At 45.6% G+C, this 18315-nt stretch overlaps 1 protein-coding gene across 3 annotated transcripts in view; it reads left to right on the top strand.

Moving 5' to 3' along the window:
* Positions 1 to 4839, top strand: part of PRDM1 (PR/SET domain 1) — a 96703-nt gene extending 91864 nt beyond the window's left edge. For all 3 annotated transcript variants that reach the window (XM_015858772.2, XM_015858771.2, XM_015858773.2), the window contains 3 exons: positions 2298 to 3406; positions 3716 to 3844; positions 4264 to 4839. In XM_015858772.2, coding sequence (XP_015714258.1) covers positions 2298 to 3406; positions 3716 to 3844; positions 4264 to 4839 — 1814 coding nt within the window. The remainder of the gene's footprint in view (positions 1 to 2297; positions 3407 to 3715; positions 3845 to 4263) is intronic.
* The last annotated feature ends 13476 nt before the right edge of the window (positions 4840 to 18315 follow it).

Below are 18315 nucleotides of genomic sequence, written 5' to 3'. Positions count from 1 at the left end.
TCTGTCGCTCGCCTCACTGGCTCTCTCTGGCACATCAGGCACGTACCTCCCCACCCTCGGCTTTACCCTTGTGACAGTGAGAGAGCGCCCTTCCTCCAGCTGAGGCGTCTGGGTTTCTCTATCACTTTTCCAAAAGTGCTGGCACTTCTCCTTCCTCTTCCCCTCCCCCAGGACTTTTTTTTCTTTAAAAACAAAAAGTGTCAATTTGAACTTCCTGCTTGACAGACCCCACGGAGAAACTGATAGTGTGGCCTGATAAGGTGGTATTTATTTATTCTGCTGTGAGGCTTCACAAGTCCCTCCTTCTCCCAGCCCACCCCCCCCCACCCAGCTTTCAATACTTCCGATCCCAATACTTCCCGTTGCTGATAGTGTCACTGGGAATGTTTGCTAAGAGATTCTGGCGTGGTGACAGGTCAGGATAAGGAGATGGAGATAACGTTATCCACTGTGCCAGTGTGGGGGGCTTCTTAAGCCTAGCAGACCTAGATGTCCTACCTCAAAACCTGAGTGGGCGTTTAGAAAGGAGTACGGACAAAATGACAGAAGAAAAGCGGATGATTTCTAATGTCAGACAACGTGACCTGTTGTCAGTTTGTTGTTGAAACAGCTCTGAATTAAACATTAACGTCGAATAAAGTAGTCGGGAAGCCATCTGCACATTTACGCATGTGCTTGCTGTACAACATAACCTATATTTGATCATAAATACTTTAATTGACCACGTCTATGTTCAATCACATTCCGTTGCAACTTGACCATAGACAATCTGCCTGCATATCTCAAATTAGATGTGCTTGCTGCCAGACAAATGCTGTTTGAAAAGAGATGCTACTGTAAAAGCGGGTTGCTGTGAGCAGGAGTATGTTTTGAAAGCAGCTGTTTTCTTGGATACGTTTAATAAATGGCAGTTTCTTTGCCTTATAGGGTAATGTTGCCAAATGATAGATGCCGTGAGGGTAGTGAATAGTGAAGCAAAGAATCTGCGTTGAAAGCGGTGTGGTCATTGCCTGTTTCCATCTTCCTCACTGGGTTTAGCTGGTCCGTCAGAAATTAGAAACAACTGTTTCTCAGCCCAGTTAGCAAAGGAAGAACTGTCAGTCACAAAAGCAGAAATTTGGCAGAAGGGCTGCGATACTTTGGAGTCACGTACCTTCAGCACTGAGTTGCGTCTCCTGATGGAAAACCTTGCGCATAGCTAACCACTAATATGAAACTTCCCTGTAGTTTTTTCCCTATAATAAAACATCTTACAAGTCATCATTTTGTGATTATGTAACTGTTAACTTTGGGAGATTAGATACAAGTAGAATTCTTTTTTCTGTCCTCCAGTGGGCTGTTTGTATTATATTATGTCCAGATAAGAAGGTAGAGTCTCTGAATACAAACAAACAGTCTGCGTATGTGCTGAACTGAGCCAAATGGATGTTAGCTTCTATTTCCTTCTAAATGCACATTTCTTTTTTCTTTCTTTCTTTTCTTTTTTTTTTTAAAGTACATTTCAACTTAAGCTGGAGCCAACCAGTCTTGCTTTCTTTTGCTTTGCTTCAGCATTTTTTTTATAAAGTACAGCTGTAAGCAGAGGAGTTTTGCATAGACTGAATGCCACAGAAATCTGCAGTAAATAGTCTGCTTTGTTGTAGATGTTCCTAAGCAGTATATTTAATGAGTAATGATCTGTTTACTGATGGAGAATACCTTCTCTTTGAAGAAGGCTTTCATCCTAGCCAGTCATGGGCTTTTTGGTACTGTAAGTAATTGAACTGGCTGGTGAAGTGACTGCTGTGGTTTGGCAAAAGCCGATTTGTCATGCCTTGTTATTTTAGTGAGGAACATTTCTGGGAGCTTGTGTTCTGTAAAGTCCTTCTGGTAAACCTGTATTGTGAGGAAATGCTTGTTACCACATTTGCTAGAAGTACAGCTTGAAGAGATATCCAGCAGTGAAGCTGGTCGAATTTAAGGGGAAAGTACAGAGAAATCAGTTTGCAAAGTGGAGACTATCGCTCTGCAAATGAATCACTGTCCAGATCTGTACAAACTGGTAGTTGTCCCTTAAATTAACAATGTTTTTGTTTTGTTCTTGGTTTTGATATTCTTTTTTTTTTTTTTTTTTTTGTTAATGCCTTCATGCCAGCAGGCAATTTTTTGCACAAAAGTTTATTTTTGGTGAATTAATTTAATTTTTATCTCTGGCAGTGGCCCATCCTTCCCACTAAGCTTGTAGGAGTTAGATTGTGTTTTGAAAAGAGATAATGAAGGTGGCTTATCTAAATAATTACCTTGTCTTTGTATTTCAGCACAAACCCACGTTAATCCAAAGCAGCACAGTGCTGATAAAGATGAGCTCTATCAGAAGAGTGTCCCAAAGAAGGAGCACAGTGTGAAAGAAATCCTGAAAATGGAATCCAGTCCTCCCAAAGGGAAGGACTTCTTCCAGACCAACATTTCACCAGTTACTCCAGAAAAGGATTTGGATGATTTGCGTAAGAACTATAGCCCAGAGAGGTGTTTCTTCCCTCGAGTTGTCTACCCGATCCGACCTCACATTCCAGAAGACTATCTGAAAGCTTCCTTAGCATATGGGATGGACAGACCCAGCTACATTACTCACTCACCCATCCAGTCATCTACTACACCAAGTCCTTCTGGGAGGAGCAGTCCAGACCAAAGTTTAAAGAGTTCAAGCCCTCACAGCAGCCCAGGGGTCACAGTTTCACCTCTGGCACCGACTTCCCAAGAGCACAGAGAGTCATACTCATACCTGAATGGATCCTATGGCTCAGAAGGATTGGGTTCTTATCCCGGATATGCACCCCCTAGCCACCTCCCATCTGCCTTCCTACCATCCTATAGCCCTCACTACCCCAAATTTCTGTTACCTCCATTCAATATGGGCTGTAATAACCTGAGCGCTTTGAACAATATCAACGGCATCAACAATTTCAATCTCTTCCCACGGATGTATCCCCTTTATGGCAACCTGCTCAGTGGAGGTAGCCTTTCCCACCACATGTTGAACCCCACCACGCTCCCCAGCTCATTGCCCAGCGAAGGAGGCCGTCGATTGCTGCAGCCGGATCATCCAAGAGACTTCCTCATACCAGCACCTAACAGTGCCTTCTCTATCACGGGCGCTGCTGCCAGCATGAAGGACAAGCCATGCAGCCCCACCAGCGGGTCACCCACAGCTGGTACAGCAGCCAGTTCAGAACACATAATGCAACCTAAACCTACCTCAGTGGTGTTGGCTGCCACCGGCGGTGAAGAAGCCATGAATCTCATTAAAAGCAAGAGGAATGTGACTGGTTACAAAACCCTCCCGTACCCACTGAAGAAGCAGAACGGGAAGATCAAGTATGAATGCAACGTTTGCTCCAAGACCTTTGGCCAGCTCTCCAATCTGAAGGTAGGTGGTGGAGACTAAGACACGCAGACTCACTACAAGGCTCTGATTTCTCCCTGTAGGTTTTTTAGAGAAAGCAGGGACAAGGCTCTGGTGCTTGGCAGGCTATTGATCAGTCTGGGCTTAATACTGCATCCCCCACCAAGAAAGCGTGGCTGCAGAGACAATTCCTTAGCATTGACGCCACCTAATTAACTAGGTAGCAGTGTGTTTTGGCAGTGACAGGCTTCTGCTAACTTTAGGAGACATCTGAAAGTGCTTTCATTGCGTTACTGGAAACTGCCAGTTGTTAATTGCTTTGTTTCTCCCTAGGTGCACCTCCGAGTACACAGCGGAGAGAGACCGTTTAAATGCCAGACTTGCAATAAAGGCTTCACACAGCTGGCTCACCTCCAGAAGCACTATCTGGTACACACAGGAGAGAAGCCCCACGAGTGTCAGGTATGTAACACACGCAGAGGCAGATTCCCTTGGAGGCTGATGGGACAGCAGGACTGGTGCCCTCCTTGCCCTCTGTGCACAGCCCGTGTGGCGAGCTGCATGACAAACCAGCAACTGCTCAGGATTCACATCCATGTCACAGCTGTTTCCAGCCCTGGTGTACCAGTGTCTGTAAAACAGCATGGTTGCCTTCAGCCTGCTAGGGCAGCATCCGCCTGATACGATTTTGCTATCACCACACTGAAAATGCTATTCAGCAATATTTGAAATAGAAAAGCTGGGGATTTTTTTTTCCCCTGGTGAGAAAGTGTGAAGATATAAAAAGCCACTGCTTCATCCTGCCATCTCCTCCTAGGTGTCTGATTTAAAGCATAAAATCCCCTCCCACTCACTTGGTGTTTCTCTGCCACTCCCCTTAGGTTTGTCACAAGCGGTTTAGCAGCACCAGCAATCTCAAAACCCACCTGCGGCTCCACTCTGGAGAGAAGCCTTACCAGTGCAAGCTGTGCCCAGCCAAATTCACCCAGTTCGTGCACCTGAAGCTGCACAAGCGTCTCCACACCCGGGAGCGGCCCCACAAATGCATCCACTGCCACAAGAGCTACATTCACCTCTGCAGCCTCCAGGTCCACCTGAAGGGCAACTGCCCTGTCGCCCCAGCCTCCGGCCTCTCGATGGAAGAGCTGAACCGAATCAACGAGGAGATCGAGAAGTTCGACATCAGTGACAATGCCGACAAGCTGGAAGAGGTGGAGGACAATATCGACTTAACGTCCATCGTGGAGAAAGATATACTGACCGTGCTCAGAAGGGAAATGGAAGGAGCCAATCTCAAAGTATCTTTACAGAGGAACCTGGGAAACGGACTTATCTCCTCAGGATGCAACCTTTATGAATCTTCAGATATGTCAATTATGAAGTTGCCTCACGGTCACCCACTACCTCTGTTACCTGTAAAGGTCAAGCAAGAAACAGTTGAACCAATGGACCCTTAAGACTTTTTGGCAAAGTGATTTTTTTTTTATTTATGACTTGGCAAGTCAGGGTGCCTGTAGCAGTTGCTTGTACATAGTTTCAATGCTGCAAAGCAATCTTGGCTTACAGTAGTGTCCCTACGCTCTCCAGCTGAAAGAAGGAACTCCAAAGTTACTGTTTTCTCAGGGCATAAAAAGAGGCAAAGGACTGCGTGTTGCCTCGCCAGTTACTAAAAGACAATCATCTATCCGTAATTATTTTTTCAATGGTAGTACTTCATAATTTATTATGCAATTTATCATTCTAAAAGCAATAATTAGAAAAATGTTTACAATGACTGGAAAATTCATTGTAATTTTTACTTTTAAGTGTTTTTATTTTTCGTTTTATGGCCATTCTTCATAGAGGGGTTTTTTTTCTGCACATCTGTTTTAAGAACCTAAGATTGGGGTTTTCAGTAACCATGTTTTATGTACCAGTGTCTTTTAAACAAACGTGGTTTTTTTCTGTTGCCAAAGCTGGACATTGACATACAGAATCCTGGATCAGTCAGTCTGAAAAAAAAATGGTGGGTACTTTTATGTGCAAATCACCCCATTGGGATTGAAAAGGAGGAAAAAAAAAACAAACAAAAAGGTTGCAGAGAAGAAACTGCTGCCTGGGCCTCTCTGAGGGCAGGAGAGGTTCTTGTACCCACAGCTCTACCCAGAACAGATGTGACACAGCAAACACCTGCACGGACAATACCGTAGGTTTTTAGAGAACAGCTATAGCCCCACACCTTGTCACGTAACTTTATGACCAAAGGAACGCATCAACTTAAAGTGGCTCTTCCAAAATAAAATATCACTTAGATGCTTTTGTTTCCAACGGCAGTTTAAAAGCCAACACACCAATATTCTTCATATTCTGCCTCAAGGGAGATTTTCGGCAGAATTCTTTCTTTTCTCTCTCTTTTCTTTTTGATTGTTCGTTTGTTTGTATTTGGCCAGAGCCTTCCAGGGACACAAAAAATGGTCAGATTCCCTGAGAAAGAAGGGGTTTGGTTTTACATACGTTTTTCTTTCCCACTTTGTCTGGGTGTAGAAGTGGGGAACAAAAAGTCCTTTTCTGGCACATACATATATATATTTTTTTCTTCCTTCCTGTACAACTCAGATTTTTCTCAGTATTTGTGTTTGTACATTTTGTGGTTAATTTAATTAAAGAAGAAAAGGGCATTGCAAAGTTGTTGAACAACAATTACCTCAGTGCTTGTGTCCAGTGGTGCAGACAATGCTGTTTTATCTAAATGCTTTGCTACTTTAGAGAAGAAACCAAAATGTGCACAGGGAAAGATAGAATGCACGTCCTTTATCTTTTTGTTTTGCTAAGCCCAAAGATAATATGGTGACATTTGAGGTGTAGCAAAGAGTACATGTATATTTATAGATATATTTATACCACTATACTATATATGTATATGTATATATATTTATACCACTTAAGTTGTGAGCCAAACCATGTAATAAAACCTATTTTTCATCTAAGTGTGAAAATCAAATGTTATCCAGTTTTGCATATTAGCAATGACCTCAAAACCAAAAGGTTGTACAAAGGCATTCATCGCTTGCAGGTACACGTGCAGGGCTGTCCTTGTGGGGCCCAAACTTGCAAACGCCTGATGTGAGAAAAACCACTCACATGGGGAGTCTGGGCAAAATAAGGGGGAGGAACCGTGTCTGGAGGACTGGGGTCCCCGGTGCCCTGCTCTCCTGGCAGTGTGTACTGGGGGGAAAGAGGCGGGTGGGCAGTGAGCAAGCAACCAGAAAACTTAACCAAAAGAACATAAAAAGAAGCCAAATACTACACACGCATGGTGTGAGTGCAGAGCACAGTGAAGGGTAGGCTGAAAGTCAGTGGGGGTGAGCTCTAGTGAGCCCCCTCGTCTCATTATACCCTGCCATTAACGAGTTGCATCGTCAACTCGCATCAATCTCGGTAGCATTAGCACAGCCTTCCCCTTCAGTTGAATCTTTTTGTCTGTTTCTATTATAAGTTGTAAGGTCTCCCACTTCATCAGTCCAGGATTTGGTGGGTTTTCTTTTCCCATGGAACTTTATTTTAATGCCTTTGGTTCAACAATCCTGACATACACACAGCTTTTGAAGGACTACAGTTCATTACATTTCCACTCCTACAACTTGTGAGGCTGGCATCTTTAAAATGTAGCAATAGTTCATAAATATAGTACTTACTTGTAGGATAAACCAAAGTATCATTACTCTGTCACTGGACACACACTTTTCCTATATTTGCCTGTAGTGCTTTCTTGTATTTTTACAAATTTTACAAGAATTTATATGCATCAGCTTTAAGAATTGTTACTTCTCTTTACTGTTTCCCCCTTCCCTTAGAAGTTTTACATGTGAATGTAGCAACAATCAACAGTGTTTTGGGGTTGTTTTTTTTTTTTTGTTTTTTTTTTTTTGTCTCTCTTAAGAAAGACTCTGACCAAAGTTAACAGGCTTTTTACTTTGCTAGAACAACAAACTATCATATGTTTACGTATTGGTTTACATCATTATTTATGTGCAAATTGTCAAATGTAAATTAAATATAAGTGTTCATTGCTTTACTGATGCTTCACTTGTCTTCAATGTCTCTGCACTGAGTGCGTGCACAGCCGCGTCGCAGGGTGCCTTCCCCTCCCGGCCGCAAGCACACTGTGCGCTGACGGCGATGATGTCTCCAACAATGCTGACTCCTGCTTTTGTGGGCTCCGATTTTCCATGATTGAAAGTGGCGAACAACAATGCCAGCGCCAAACACCCTGGTTGTGTTTCATTACGGCACGCTCTTGTAGCCAATACCTTAGAAAAAAAGTTGGGGTTTTTAAATTATTTTTTTTTTCAGTGTTTCAATGGAAATGCTTGAATGCTATCTGCCTCTAAGATATACGACTAGGGTTCTCATTTACATTTTTCCAAATGATTGTCATTTCTGGCCTGAAACTGTAACCACTGGGACCACAATGACACACTCAGAATGTCAGCATGAGACCACTTAGCCCTGTATCAGCGTGGTGGGAACGGCATTCAAAACAAATGTGGATCTGTTTTTGCTGCTCACCACTGAGATGTGAACACGAACCAAACCTAAGGGGGAGGTCAAGCGTCCAGGCCCAAAACCTCCAGCCAAAAAGTAATGACACTTGAGGATGCCTCTGAAAGCAAATTCAACATTTGCTACTCCCATCATTTGCCATGAGATCCGAACCAGAAAGGCCATGTGCTGGCCTCCTCTACCTGAACATTACGGGAATAATGTGCCGTCTCATATTGAGACACTCAGCGCCGTATGATGCTTTAAAAGTATTTCACTGTCCTCTTAAAATTCATTTAAACATCTGTCTCAAGAATTTGACATTCTGCCAACGCAGAGCTGTGGAGTTAAGAAAACCAGAGCCCTGTTGTCATAAACGTGCCAAATGCAGCATGTTATATTCCTATATTCGACAGAACTATTGCTGTAATAATTTACAGAAAAAAAACCATGGGATAACCGTTACCGCCATAAATCATACTTCATTACTTGGCAAGGCAGTACTTTGTGCTGGAGAGTTATGTCCTGGGGACACTTGTAAGCTTTAGAAGATGTTTAATAAAATGCATTACATAAAAAGACAATGCACGTTATAGATCACAGCCTCGTGAGGCTGAGCACAGCAGCTGGGCTGTTGTTTCTGGCAGACCACAGCCAGTTAGAAGTCACCGAAGGAGCGTTGTCACCAGAAACGTAGGGTCAACAATGGATGGTGACAATACTGGGCCAGCTTATGGTATGTGGGCAAAAAAATAAGAGCTTTTGGGTGCAGCCCCGTGGAGCCATGTGCCCCTGGAGCTGGCTGGGGCTGGCAGACTTGATGCCTACCTCATCGCCATCACCACAGAAATGGGGGACCAAACACAACATGGTGCTGCCAACTGAGCTGCCTCACCATGGGAGCTGGGACTGTATAAAACCTGGCTATGAGGAGGGCCCTACCATTCTGGCCAGTTTATAATGACCTGGAAGACCAAATGTGGGCAATTAAACCTGTGAGGTTGAAAGAGATTATGTGATTCACCCATGGGACGTGAGCCTGTCATGTTCAGTTAGCAGCTGTGGGTACGTGGAGCCATCCCAACACGTGCCGGGACCGTGCTCCTTGTGAGACCGAGCCCAGGCCTATGCTTTTGTGTGAAGGCATGACATTAGAGGGCAATAGTTTTGACCATAATTAAAGGCAGCCAGGAAACACTTGGCTAATTACTGCATGAGCTGGGGCTGAGTGGCTGTGGCGGGGCTGTGGAACGCATCCGTCACGGGGCAGGTATCTGACAAACAGAAGCCACAATGGCAGCCTCAGAGAAGCTCCGCGACATGTTGGAGGTGGCTGACAATAGGTTTCCCCAAAATGGCTGCCTCGTCCCATCCCACAGTGGAACACCCTCCTGCACTTGACACAGCAGTGAGGCCAAGGCTGGTGGGGACAAGGGGCTGGGATGTGTGGAGCACAGCTGGACACTCAAAAGGCTTTAGCTGAGAAGCACTAACCTGGGGCAGAAACCATTGCCTGGAGACGGAAGGGCACACCCTTAATAGAGATGCTGGCTTCTGAGTGTTGGTCCCCTGCCTGGCTGCCAGGGTCAGGCAGCCCAGTGCCACGTGGGCGTAGTGGGTGGCCCTCACCTCGTCAGGTGTGCAAGGACATGGTTGGGATGCCGAACCACTTAGGTAGGTGTGACCAAATAGCTCTGTTGAAGGGAGCCAAACCAGTATGACTTCCTCATTGTGCAATGATTAATAAGGGCCTTCAGCTCTTTTTTTTTTTTTTTTTTTTTTTTTCCCCCCCATTAATTGTGACTAGGCAAGTCCTTGATCATTTCCTTATCCGAGTACCAAGTGAGATTCCTTACAGCATTCCAGACCCAAAGTGGCCATGCTTCAAGGGGAAGTGCAGTGATTGTGTTCCCACTGAAACATGCACAGCAAAGCAAATGCTGGAAGTCTAATCTCTGCTTCCCCTGTGCTGAGAGGATCACCTGTTGGGATGGAATAGGGGCCCTGATGTGTATCCCAGATGAGTTTACCCATTCAATCCAAGTTTAAATGAGAGAGTTCTCAGTGGGACAATGAGCACAGCAGGCAGAAGCCCACATAGGACTAACTGGGCTGTGGTCCTGTTTCCCAGACTCCCAGGTTTTCATGGCAAAACTTTCTGCATGAGAACCATCCCCCTGCAAGCCACAGGCAGCATTTGCTTTCCCTTGTCCTTAGCCTACCTCGTGCACTCAGGCAGCATTTTTCTAAGGGCAGGTTCTGTGCATATTCACAGGCTGCTGTGAACCAGACCAGCTCCTTGCCAGCCTCACAGCTCTCTATAAGCACCTGTGGCCCTCACCAGTAGGGAAGGATTGGGGTTCTGCTGCTGGGGGCTCCTTGGAAGGCTGTCACCTGGCCTGCAACCGGTCATGAAACGAACAAAAGTTAAAAGTGGTACAGAAACCGTAACCAGGTGCGAAAAGGAGTGGGGATACACGAAAAGTGAAAATGTGCCTTTTTAATAAGCCATAGATGTCAGCTGAATGCTGAGGAGGGAACACGCACCAGTGCTTGCAGCCACCAGTTTGTCCGTGTATGCCGTTTTTTTTTACTTTCTTCTAATGAGACCCGAGGGTGCAAGACGAGGCTCCTCTTCTAACCTGTCCTGCAGCAAATCGTGCATGTCTGTAGCTGTGGGTGTTATGTGTTTTCTACTTTGAGTGGTGAGTTTCAGTTTGATTCTGCTCTCAGGAGCCACAGGGACAGTTTGCTCTTGCCTTATGAACGCAGCATCCAAACAGCTTCAACATGTGCCCAACCTTCCTGCAAGCTGAGAGAAGGTACTTTGAATGCAACCAAGTGAGTGGGATGATGGCTGGGGGCCTTTCCTTAACCAAGACCCCCATTCTAAAGCAGCCCTAGTGCTCAGCAGGGCCCTAAACTCCTTCCAAATCTGCAGCCTCGGCACTGCCCTAAGATGCCCTGCAGGAGTCCAGCACTCAGGCTCTTCTCCTTCATCTCCATTGTCCCAAACCCCACGGGACCCTCTCAGGACCTGGTGCTGGGTTCTGGTGCTGGAGGTTGTTGGGCTGTGCTCACATCTTCCACCCCTGTTCCTCCTGCCTGTGGTCCTGCATGGACACAGCCCTGGTGCTGTGGGTGTTCAGAGACCCCAGAGCCTGTTTCCAACAGAAGGCAACACCAGGGTGTCCCCATGAGCACCCACCCCCATGGTTGCACCCTGGTGCCCTGCACAGCCCTTCTGGAAGCTCGGTCCTCACCAGATCCCCAGTGATTTTATCCATGAGTATGATGGCATGACAAAATTTTCCTCTGGATCTGCATGAAACCAGTGCAGCACTGCTGAAACGACCCCCACCCCACTGCCTCCCTCCCTTCTTTAGTGTCAGACACCACAGTTTGTCGGGAGGCCTGTTTGTAAAATATCTGAATGGTTCTCAAATGAAGTTATGACCTACATTCAGCTAAGAGCAATATGCAGATTTCTTCCCCCCCTCAGATCTGCTCGAGGTTTTCAATCCTCCCCCCCCTCCCGCAGCTATAACATTCAGGAATGACTGTGTCGGTTTCTTCACAGTCACTTTTCACACTCAAAAGCGAGCCCAGCGTTTGGGGCAGAGCAGCCCCTGCAGCATGGCTGCCCCAGCACTCGTGGCTGCTGCAGGGCCAGGGTGATGCAGCATGGATGAGCATCCAAAGAAGGTGGAAATGGAAGTGCCAGCAGCACAGAGGGCTCCTTGGTGGCCTTCAGAACCTCAGCTGCTCACTCAAATTTAGGAGACTGAAGAACAAGGGTCTCCTCCGACCACCAACCCATTCTTCTGAATCAGCAGGTACCACTGCAGAATTCTTCAGAGCCCCATTACAAAAGCAAGCATTCTGAATCCTAATTCTCTTTCACCTGCCTCTTGCCTATGAACTCTATTTACACGTGAATACAAGGAAGGGAACACCCCAAATGCATGGGTGGTCTGACTCCAAAAAACATTCAGAGGCAGGCCCAGTCACAGGGTTCAGTTACAGCTTCCCAGTTCAGTTTCCCCCTGGTCTGGGGTATCTGAGTCCATGAATGCCTGTTGATGCCATTTCTAATGCATTTGTTATTAAATGCAGTCATTTAGATCAATCTAAACACTAATTCAGTGCTAAACACCTACACATGGGAAGCCAAGTTTAAGTATATCTGCTAATGGAGATATAAAGGCAGACTTTTTTCTCTTTAGAAATTTCAGTATTTTGAGACCAAAGCCAAGTTTTGCACTGAGAGCAGTGACACAGGAGCCAGGATCACTGGTTCTGGTCTGTTCCCTTCACTAACTTGTTGCAAGGCCTGGAACAAATCAGTTGACCTTCCCATACAGCACCCGACTCATCTGTAGAATATGTACAAGGCCTGTACAAGTTGTGATGCATAACCAATATTTGTACCTTGTTTTGAGATCCTCCATTCTGCAGCAGTGTGTATTTGTGTTGCCTGTAGAGAGAACAGGCTGCTGGTACTACAATCTGCAATACTGCAGGGTTCAGAATTCCTCACTTACGGGCTACAACTGCACCGAACTCAACAAAAACTCTCTCTGCCCCAAGGAGCTTACAAACTAAGCACTATTAGAAACCCAAAAACCACAGTGGCTAGATGCAGAACTTAAATTTCCATTTTCTCTCAGCATTTTCCCACGAGGGCATTGCATGTGAGAGCACACAACACAGAGTCAGATCACGCCTGGTTCGGTTGTTCTGGCATGACATTTGGCAATACAAGAATGACATAAATTAAAGTGAAACCTCTTCACCTCAGCCTAAGTGAAAATGCAAAGAATGAGGGGGGTGAGGAGGAAGGGGGGATATTGATCTGTATCTACTCAACAGTCAGACCAGCGGTGTGGCAGCAACAAAAGACATGCCTTTGCTTTTTCAGTAACTAATAATCTATAGAGAACCATTTCCTTTTCTGCTGTTAAGATAACACATTTGCCACCTCAGCTGCATGCAAATAATTCATGCCTCTGCTTAACTAATTTACCTCTTGGGTGCAGACAGAAGGGAAGAAACCTCAGCTGACATGCACACTGAAACAGGAGTCACTTCGCCCCGAATTTTCTGTGCTGTTAGGGGACAGGTGTAGAAACACACTGCAGGGCAGAGTGGGCTTTCCAAGGTAGAGGGGGGGCGTTTTTGCTAGTCCCTGCTCCTGCTTCTGACCCACATGTGGGCTGCAGGCTGGAATTGCCGTAGAGAAGTGTTTGGTATCTCCTCACACAGACCACAGCTGGTCAGCAACTTATTCCAGATTTAAACACAATAATATGAGATCTCATCTGCTGCCAGGAATATTACAGACGATTAAAAGCTTGGGTCCCCAAAGTATGCTGAAACTGAGTGGGCCTTCACTTCACATTGTCTGGAAATAAATGGGTATTGTCTTGGACATACATCTGTGTCTGGTGGAAACGTTGCTTGAATCAAAATGCTAATACAACTTTCACTCACTTGCAGACATCCTCTTCTCCACACATTAAAACAATGTGAGTATGGCTCCAGTAGTAGAATCATTGTGGTTGGACCTGGTGATCTTTAAGGTCTTTTCCAACCTGAACAATTCTATGATTCTATGATCTAGGTTAGAAAATACCTTCATGTTCACTATTCCAGCCACTGACCTGACATACAAAACCCCATCACTAACCTAGGTCCCTTAGTACCACATCCACATGTTTCTTATACACCTCCAGGGATGGGGGACTCCATCACTCCTTTGGGCATCCTCTCTTAAAGCTTGACCAACCTCTTTGTGAATTAATTCTTCCTAATCCTCAATATAAAGCTCTCCTAGTGCAAATGGAGATCATTTCCTCACATCCTATCGCCTGTCACTCAAGAAAAAAGCTCAACACTGCAGCTTCCTTTCAGGCAGCTGTAGAGAGTGATGGGGTCTCCCCTCAGCCTCCTCTTCTCCAGACTAACCAACTCCAGTTCCTGCAGCTTCTCCTCGAAACTCTTGTTTTCTATTTCTTTCACTATCTTTGTTGCTCTTCTCCACACACACTCAAGTAATTTGCATCCTTCTTATAGTAATGGACACATTAATCAGCACATGGGATGAGAGATGCTTGTCCTCCATGAGACGGGGCAGGACAGCCCTCCTTCTACTTTCACCTCTGTCACCAGCCTTGCGCTCCAGCTCTGTCCAGGTCTGGCTGCTTCCTGGCGCTTTTGGTGGGCCCAGCAGGAGACTGACTGAAGACTTCACCAGCTGCACCTGTGTCATGCAAAACCTATGTGGGGCAGGGAGGTGACATCCCTGTGCACGATAGAGAAGAAACAAAACAAAATTTCTCAGGGTGTTTTTTTCTCTCAAGTAAGTATTATTTGACTATAGCATAAGAGTCACCGGGTATACTCAGCTCTCTCAAACTGGACACCTAAAATGAAGGACTACTATATTTAATGGTCTATGAAATCTCAGGTTCGGTGACTTCTTCTGTGTTAGGAATGGTTTCTTTGAGCTCAGCCGGTGAGGGATGCATCTCTCAGAGGCAATGTCCAGCTCCTTGGCTGAGGGGGATCCCCCTGTTCTCCCCACCCCTCTCCATCAAGACAACCACAAAGATGCAAGTTTTTACAAATTAGAGCCTCTCTTGGTTTCTGATGGCAAAGGTGGTGGGGAGAGGCAGCACACATCCTGTGAAGACCACATCACTACATACATCTACGAGGGTCTGACTCAGCCATAGTACTGGCTTTTCTTAGCTTCTGAGAGCCCGAGACTGCAGCCTCAGTGCTGTTCTAGCTTTCTGGGCAAGCTCCCACAATGACAAAACACTGCGGCTGGCCCAGAGGATGTTGGTTTAACAGAGGATTTGAGCTTTTCCATGAATCAAGCAGCTTACTCTTCCACCAGGAGCAGCCTGGCACCCTTTTGGGTTGCACAGGCAGATAGGGAGCCCCACGTAGGCGCTTCCAGACTTGTCCCCCTTCTTTCCTGGTTAGCACTGGTTGGGGCCTCCACTTCTTCTCAGTGTCACCAGCTCCCAGCCTATGGTTCATGGAGGAAGTAGGCCACTGGCTCCCTTCAGTCACCTCAGCTATGACCTGGCAGAAGGAAGCAATGAAATGCCACCTTTTCACTGCAAAACCCAGTGCCTTCTGAGCAAAGAGATACATGCAACTGAAGGCCGGGGTGAGATGAAACAATTCAAGCAAAGAAAAAAAAAAAAAAGGAAGACAGGTCTTTTCACAGTTCGCAGATGCAAAATGAAACTATTTTGACAGATTCAGCTCTCCCACGTTGAAAGGCCCAGAATTTCTCATCTCTGACTTAAAGACAAGAAGTTTCACCCATGACTTGACAAACTATATCATCCACTATGCATTGAGGTTCATCAGACATCTGCTACCACCCTGCCAAAGTTCATCTTAGGCATTTTTCTGGGTTGGTATTGTCAAATTACTCCCTTTTTTAGAGTATCCCCTATTCTGATGTATCTTGCACTGACAACAATTCCCCATGGAGCTTAAAACCCAGCGGTGTGGAGCCCATGCTTTTGTAAGTACACTGACATCTCTATGGCTGGACACAGGCAAACAAGGAAGAAAAGAACAGAACCCACACCAGTAAAGCACTCCCTTTACTACAAGCGACCGCCACCAGCTTTCCTCTAAATGCTGAGAAAATTGCTAAGCTGCTAATGTAGGCAAGAGTGATTTGACCTCAGCCTCCTCACTGGGATTCACCCATCCCAGCGCAGGGCAGATCCAACTTGGCAGCCTGATTTTGGAGTCCTCACCTACAACCCATGCACTGGAGATGTAAACTGGTATTACTTTATGCAGAAATATTTTAAATGATGAGAGCCTGAGTTTATGAAAACTCAGCCATGTGCCCGTCTTACATAGGCTGGATCACTGGGATGATAATTCTATTCATTGCCTTTGAAGAGGTAAAGTGGTTTTGCTCTATTCTGCTTTAGCAAAAGAACAATCTATCCACAGAGGTAAGGGGAATGATAAGTGTTTTGATCGGGTATCTTTCAAAAGACCATAGTCTATCTCAGTGAAGTTGCAGAGGGCCTCAAAGGGGTGGTGATGCTCTAAAGTGCGTATCATACAAGGAAACAATCGAGGATTAAAAACTTATTATTCTGTGATGACTGTATGGATTTTCCTCCTGGTATTATGAGTGCTTCTGTTTCCCCGATCACAAATCATCTGCTAAAATGTTATCTATGTACCACCTCATCCACTCCTTATCTCTTTGATTCAGAGGAGATAGGTCAAAAAAGAAGTAGCAGATGGCTCTACCACCTCCAAAATATTTACACCTAATGCGTTGCTTGCTAGAGTTGCTGCTCAGATACTTAAGTTGCATTTCCTGCTTGTTTCTCTTTCTCCCAGAAGATAATTTTTTCATTATCATGTGATATCGTGGTCATCTTAGGCCTTGATATGTGTGGGAGCACATACTCTGTCTGCTCTGTTTCAGCATGATCTAATGTACCTCTCTTGAATGATTTCCAAAAATCAGGAGTGGGAAAGAACCAAAGCAAAAGACAAGTTCAGTGCTTTGGAGACCTTTTGTCATAATACACACGCAAATTAAATGGTGTTTGTCTCCTCCTTCTGCTCTAAACACAGAAGTTGGGCCAATAGAAAAGAGCACGTCTCTTTTCAAGATCTCTTGCAGCTTTTGAAACATAGAGAGCAAATGGCAGACTTACCTTTCATCTCCTTTTGAAACTGAAGTTAGGCCTTATTGGTAACAAGTGAAATTAAACTGGTTGTTGCTGTTTAACCTCTCTGTGCTATTTCCTCACACTAATTAGTCATGATCAAATCTGCCTGGCAGTTGTCCTTACAAAAAACAGAACAGAAAGAAGGGTTAAGCACTCCCATACAGTTTACCCAATAAATTTGTCATACCCCTTATATAGAGTTGTCCCTCCAGTTCTGCCTGTTCCCTGACATATCTGGCAGTTTGAACAATGTTGGCAATATTTGAGCAATTAGGCATTCCAAGTGGAAAGGTTAATATACATTACCCTCAAACGCAGGGTGTGTTTTGTCTTGTGCCTTCAGCCATCCTTGATGAGCACTGATTGCACAACAGCCATGAGGTAGGAAGATCTTCTTTCAACTACAAGATGGCCTACATTGTTTTGGTTGAGCAAAAGGCCAATACGGCGATGACTAGGAGGGGTCAGACGCACCTCAACTTGCGTGCTATCAAGGCAGTTATGGAGATCACAAAGAGGGAATTTCATCACCATTACCACTTTCTGAATGCTAAAGCCTTTGGTCATGCTGGCACCGGTGCAAAACCAGTCAAAATTATATCCATAAAAGAAGCCTTTCTGGAGATAGGATTTGTGCCACTCAAAGAAATGTGAGATTTGTTGTTCATTTTCCCCTCTCTTTGTTAAGCTGCTTGGTGGGGGGCTATGGGCAGGAGTGGGCCAGGCTGGAGGAGTTTCATAGCCTTGTGCTAAGTGGGGCCTGCAAGATTGCAGTCCACCAGCACAGGAAGGAAGCTGCACAGCCAGAACTGGAGATGAGATCCTAGATCCTAAGCCCTCACTGTGGCTGAGGTTGGGGAGTAGGGCGAGTTGCAGATGACACCCTTGTAGAGGAGCCCCAGGTTGCAGGGAGTCCAGCAGCCACAAGACTGGATGTCACAGGCTTCCTCCACCAGTAGCAGGGCATACACAGGGCAGCCAGCCCACTCTGCCCAGAAGGGATGCTTGGCTGCACAGTCAGGCTTTAACCAAAAACAAACAAACACAAACCTAAGCAGCAGAGGAAGAAGTCCTGCAGGTTGCAGCCACCATCTCCCTGTCCTTCACAGGAGGCTGGGAGAAGAGATGGATGAGAGAGGACAGGTCTGAGATGCCTATCTGCCTCCTCATAGCACCAGAACAGGTTGTCATGTCCCAGATGACCTGACCTGCACTCAGGTGCTCCTGCAGAGCCCAGCACACCTGGGAGCCTTCCACATGGCAGCCCTGTCTTGGTGAAAACAGCTGAGAATCAGGCACACAGCCTCTCCACTTGTGGCTGGTGGTATTTCCCTGGCTGGGCAATGTTGATGTTCATAATGAAGCTTTGGCAGAGAAACAGAGACATGCTGTAACCATTAGCAGACTTTGCATCTAGGATTTATCTCCAAAAAGGACAAAAGGATAACTCAGCTTGGTGGGGGTTTTGTGCAAGTTCAGGCCTACACTCCCCATCGTAACACCAGTCCTGGTCTTCACCATTGTCTTCCTCTGACCCAGAAAAACTTGATCATGAAAACAATGTTAGTTAGAAAATAATGGAACTGATAAGTCATTGCAGGCACATGTGTGTCTCATTATACATCAGTTCGGTTTCACTATATATTTTACACTATGTAACATAAATTTCACTATGCA

Source organism: Coturnix japonica, chromosome 3 (assembly GCF_001577835.2).
Source record: "Coturnix japonica isolate 7356 chromosome 3, Coturnix japonica 2.1, whole genome shotgun sequence".
NCBI classification, from domain to species: domain Eukaryota; kingdom Metazoa; phylum Chordata; class Aves; order Galliformes; family Phasianidae; genus Coturnix; species Coturnix japonica.
Note: the sequence above shows the minus strand (reverse complement) of the source record. Positions and strands in the feature narration are given on the sequence as shown.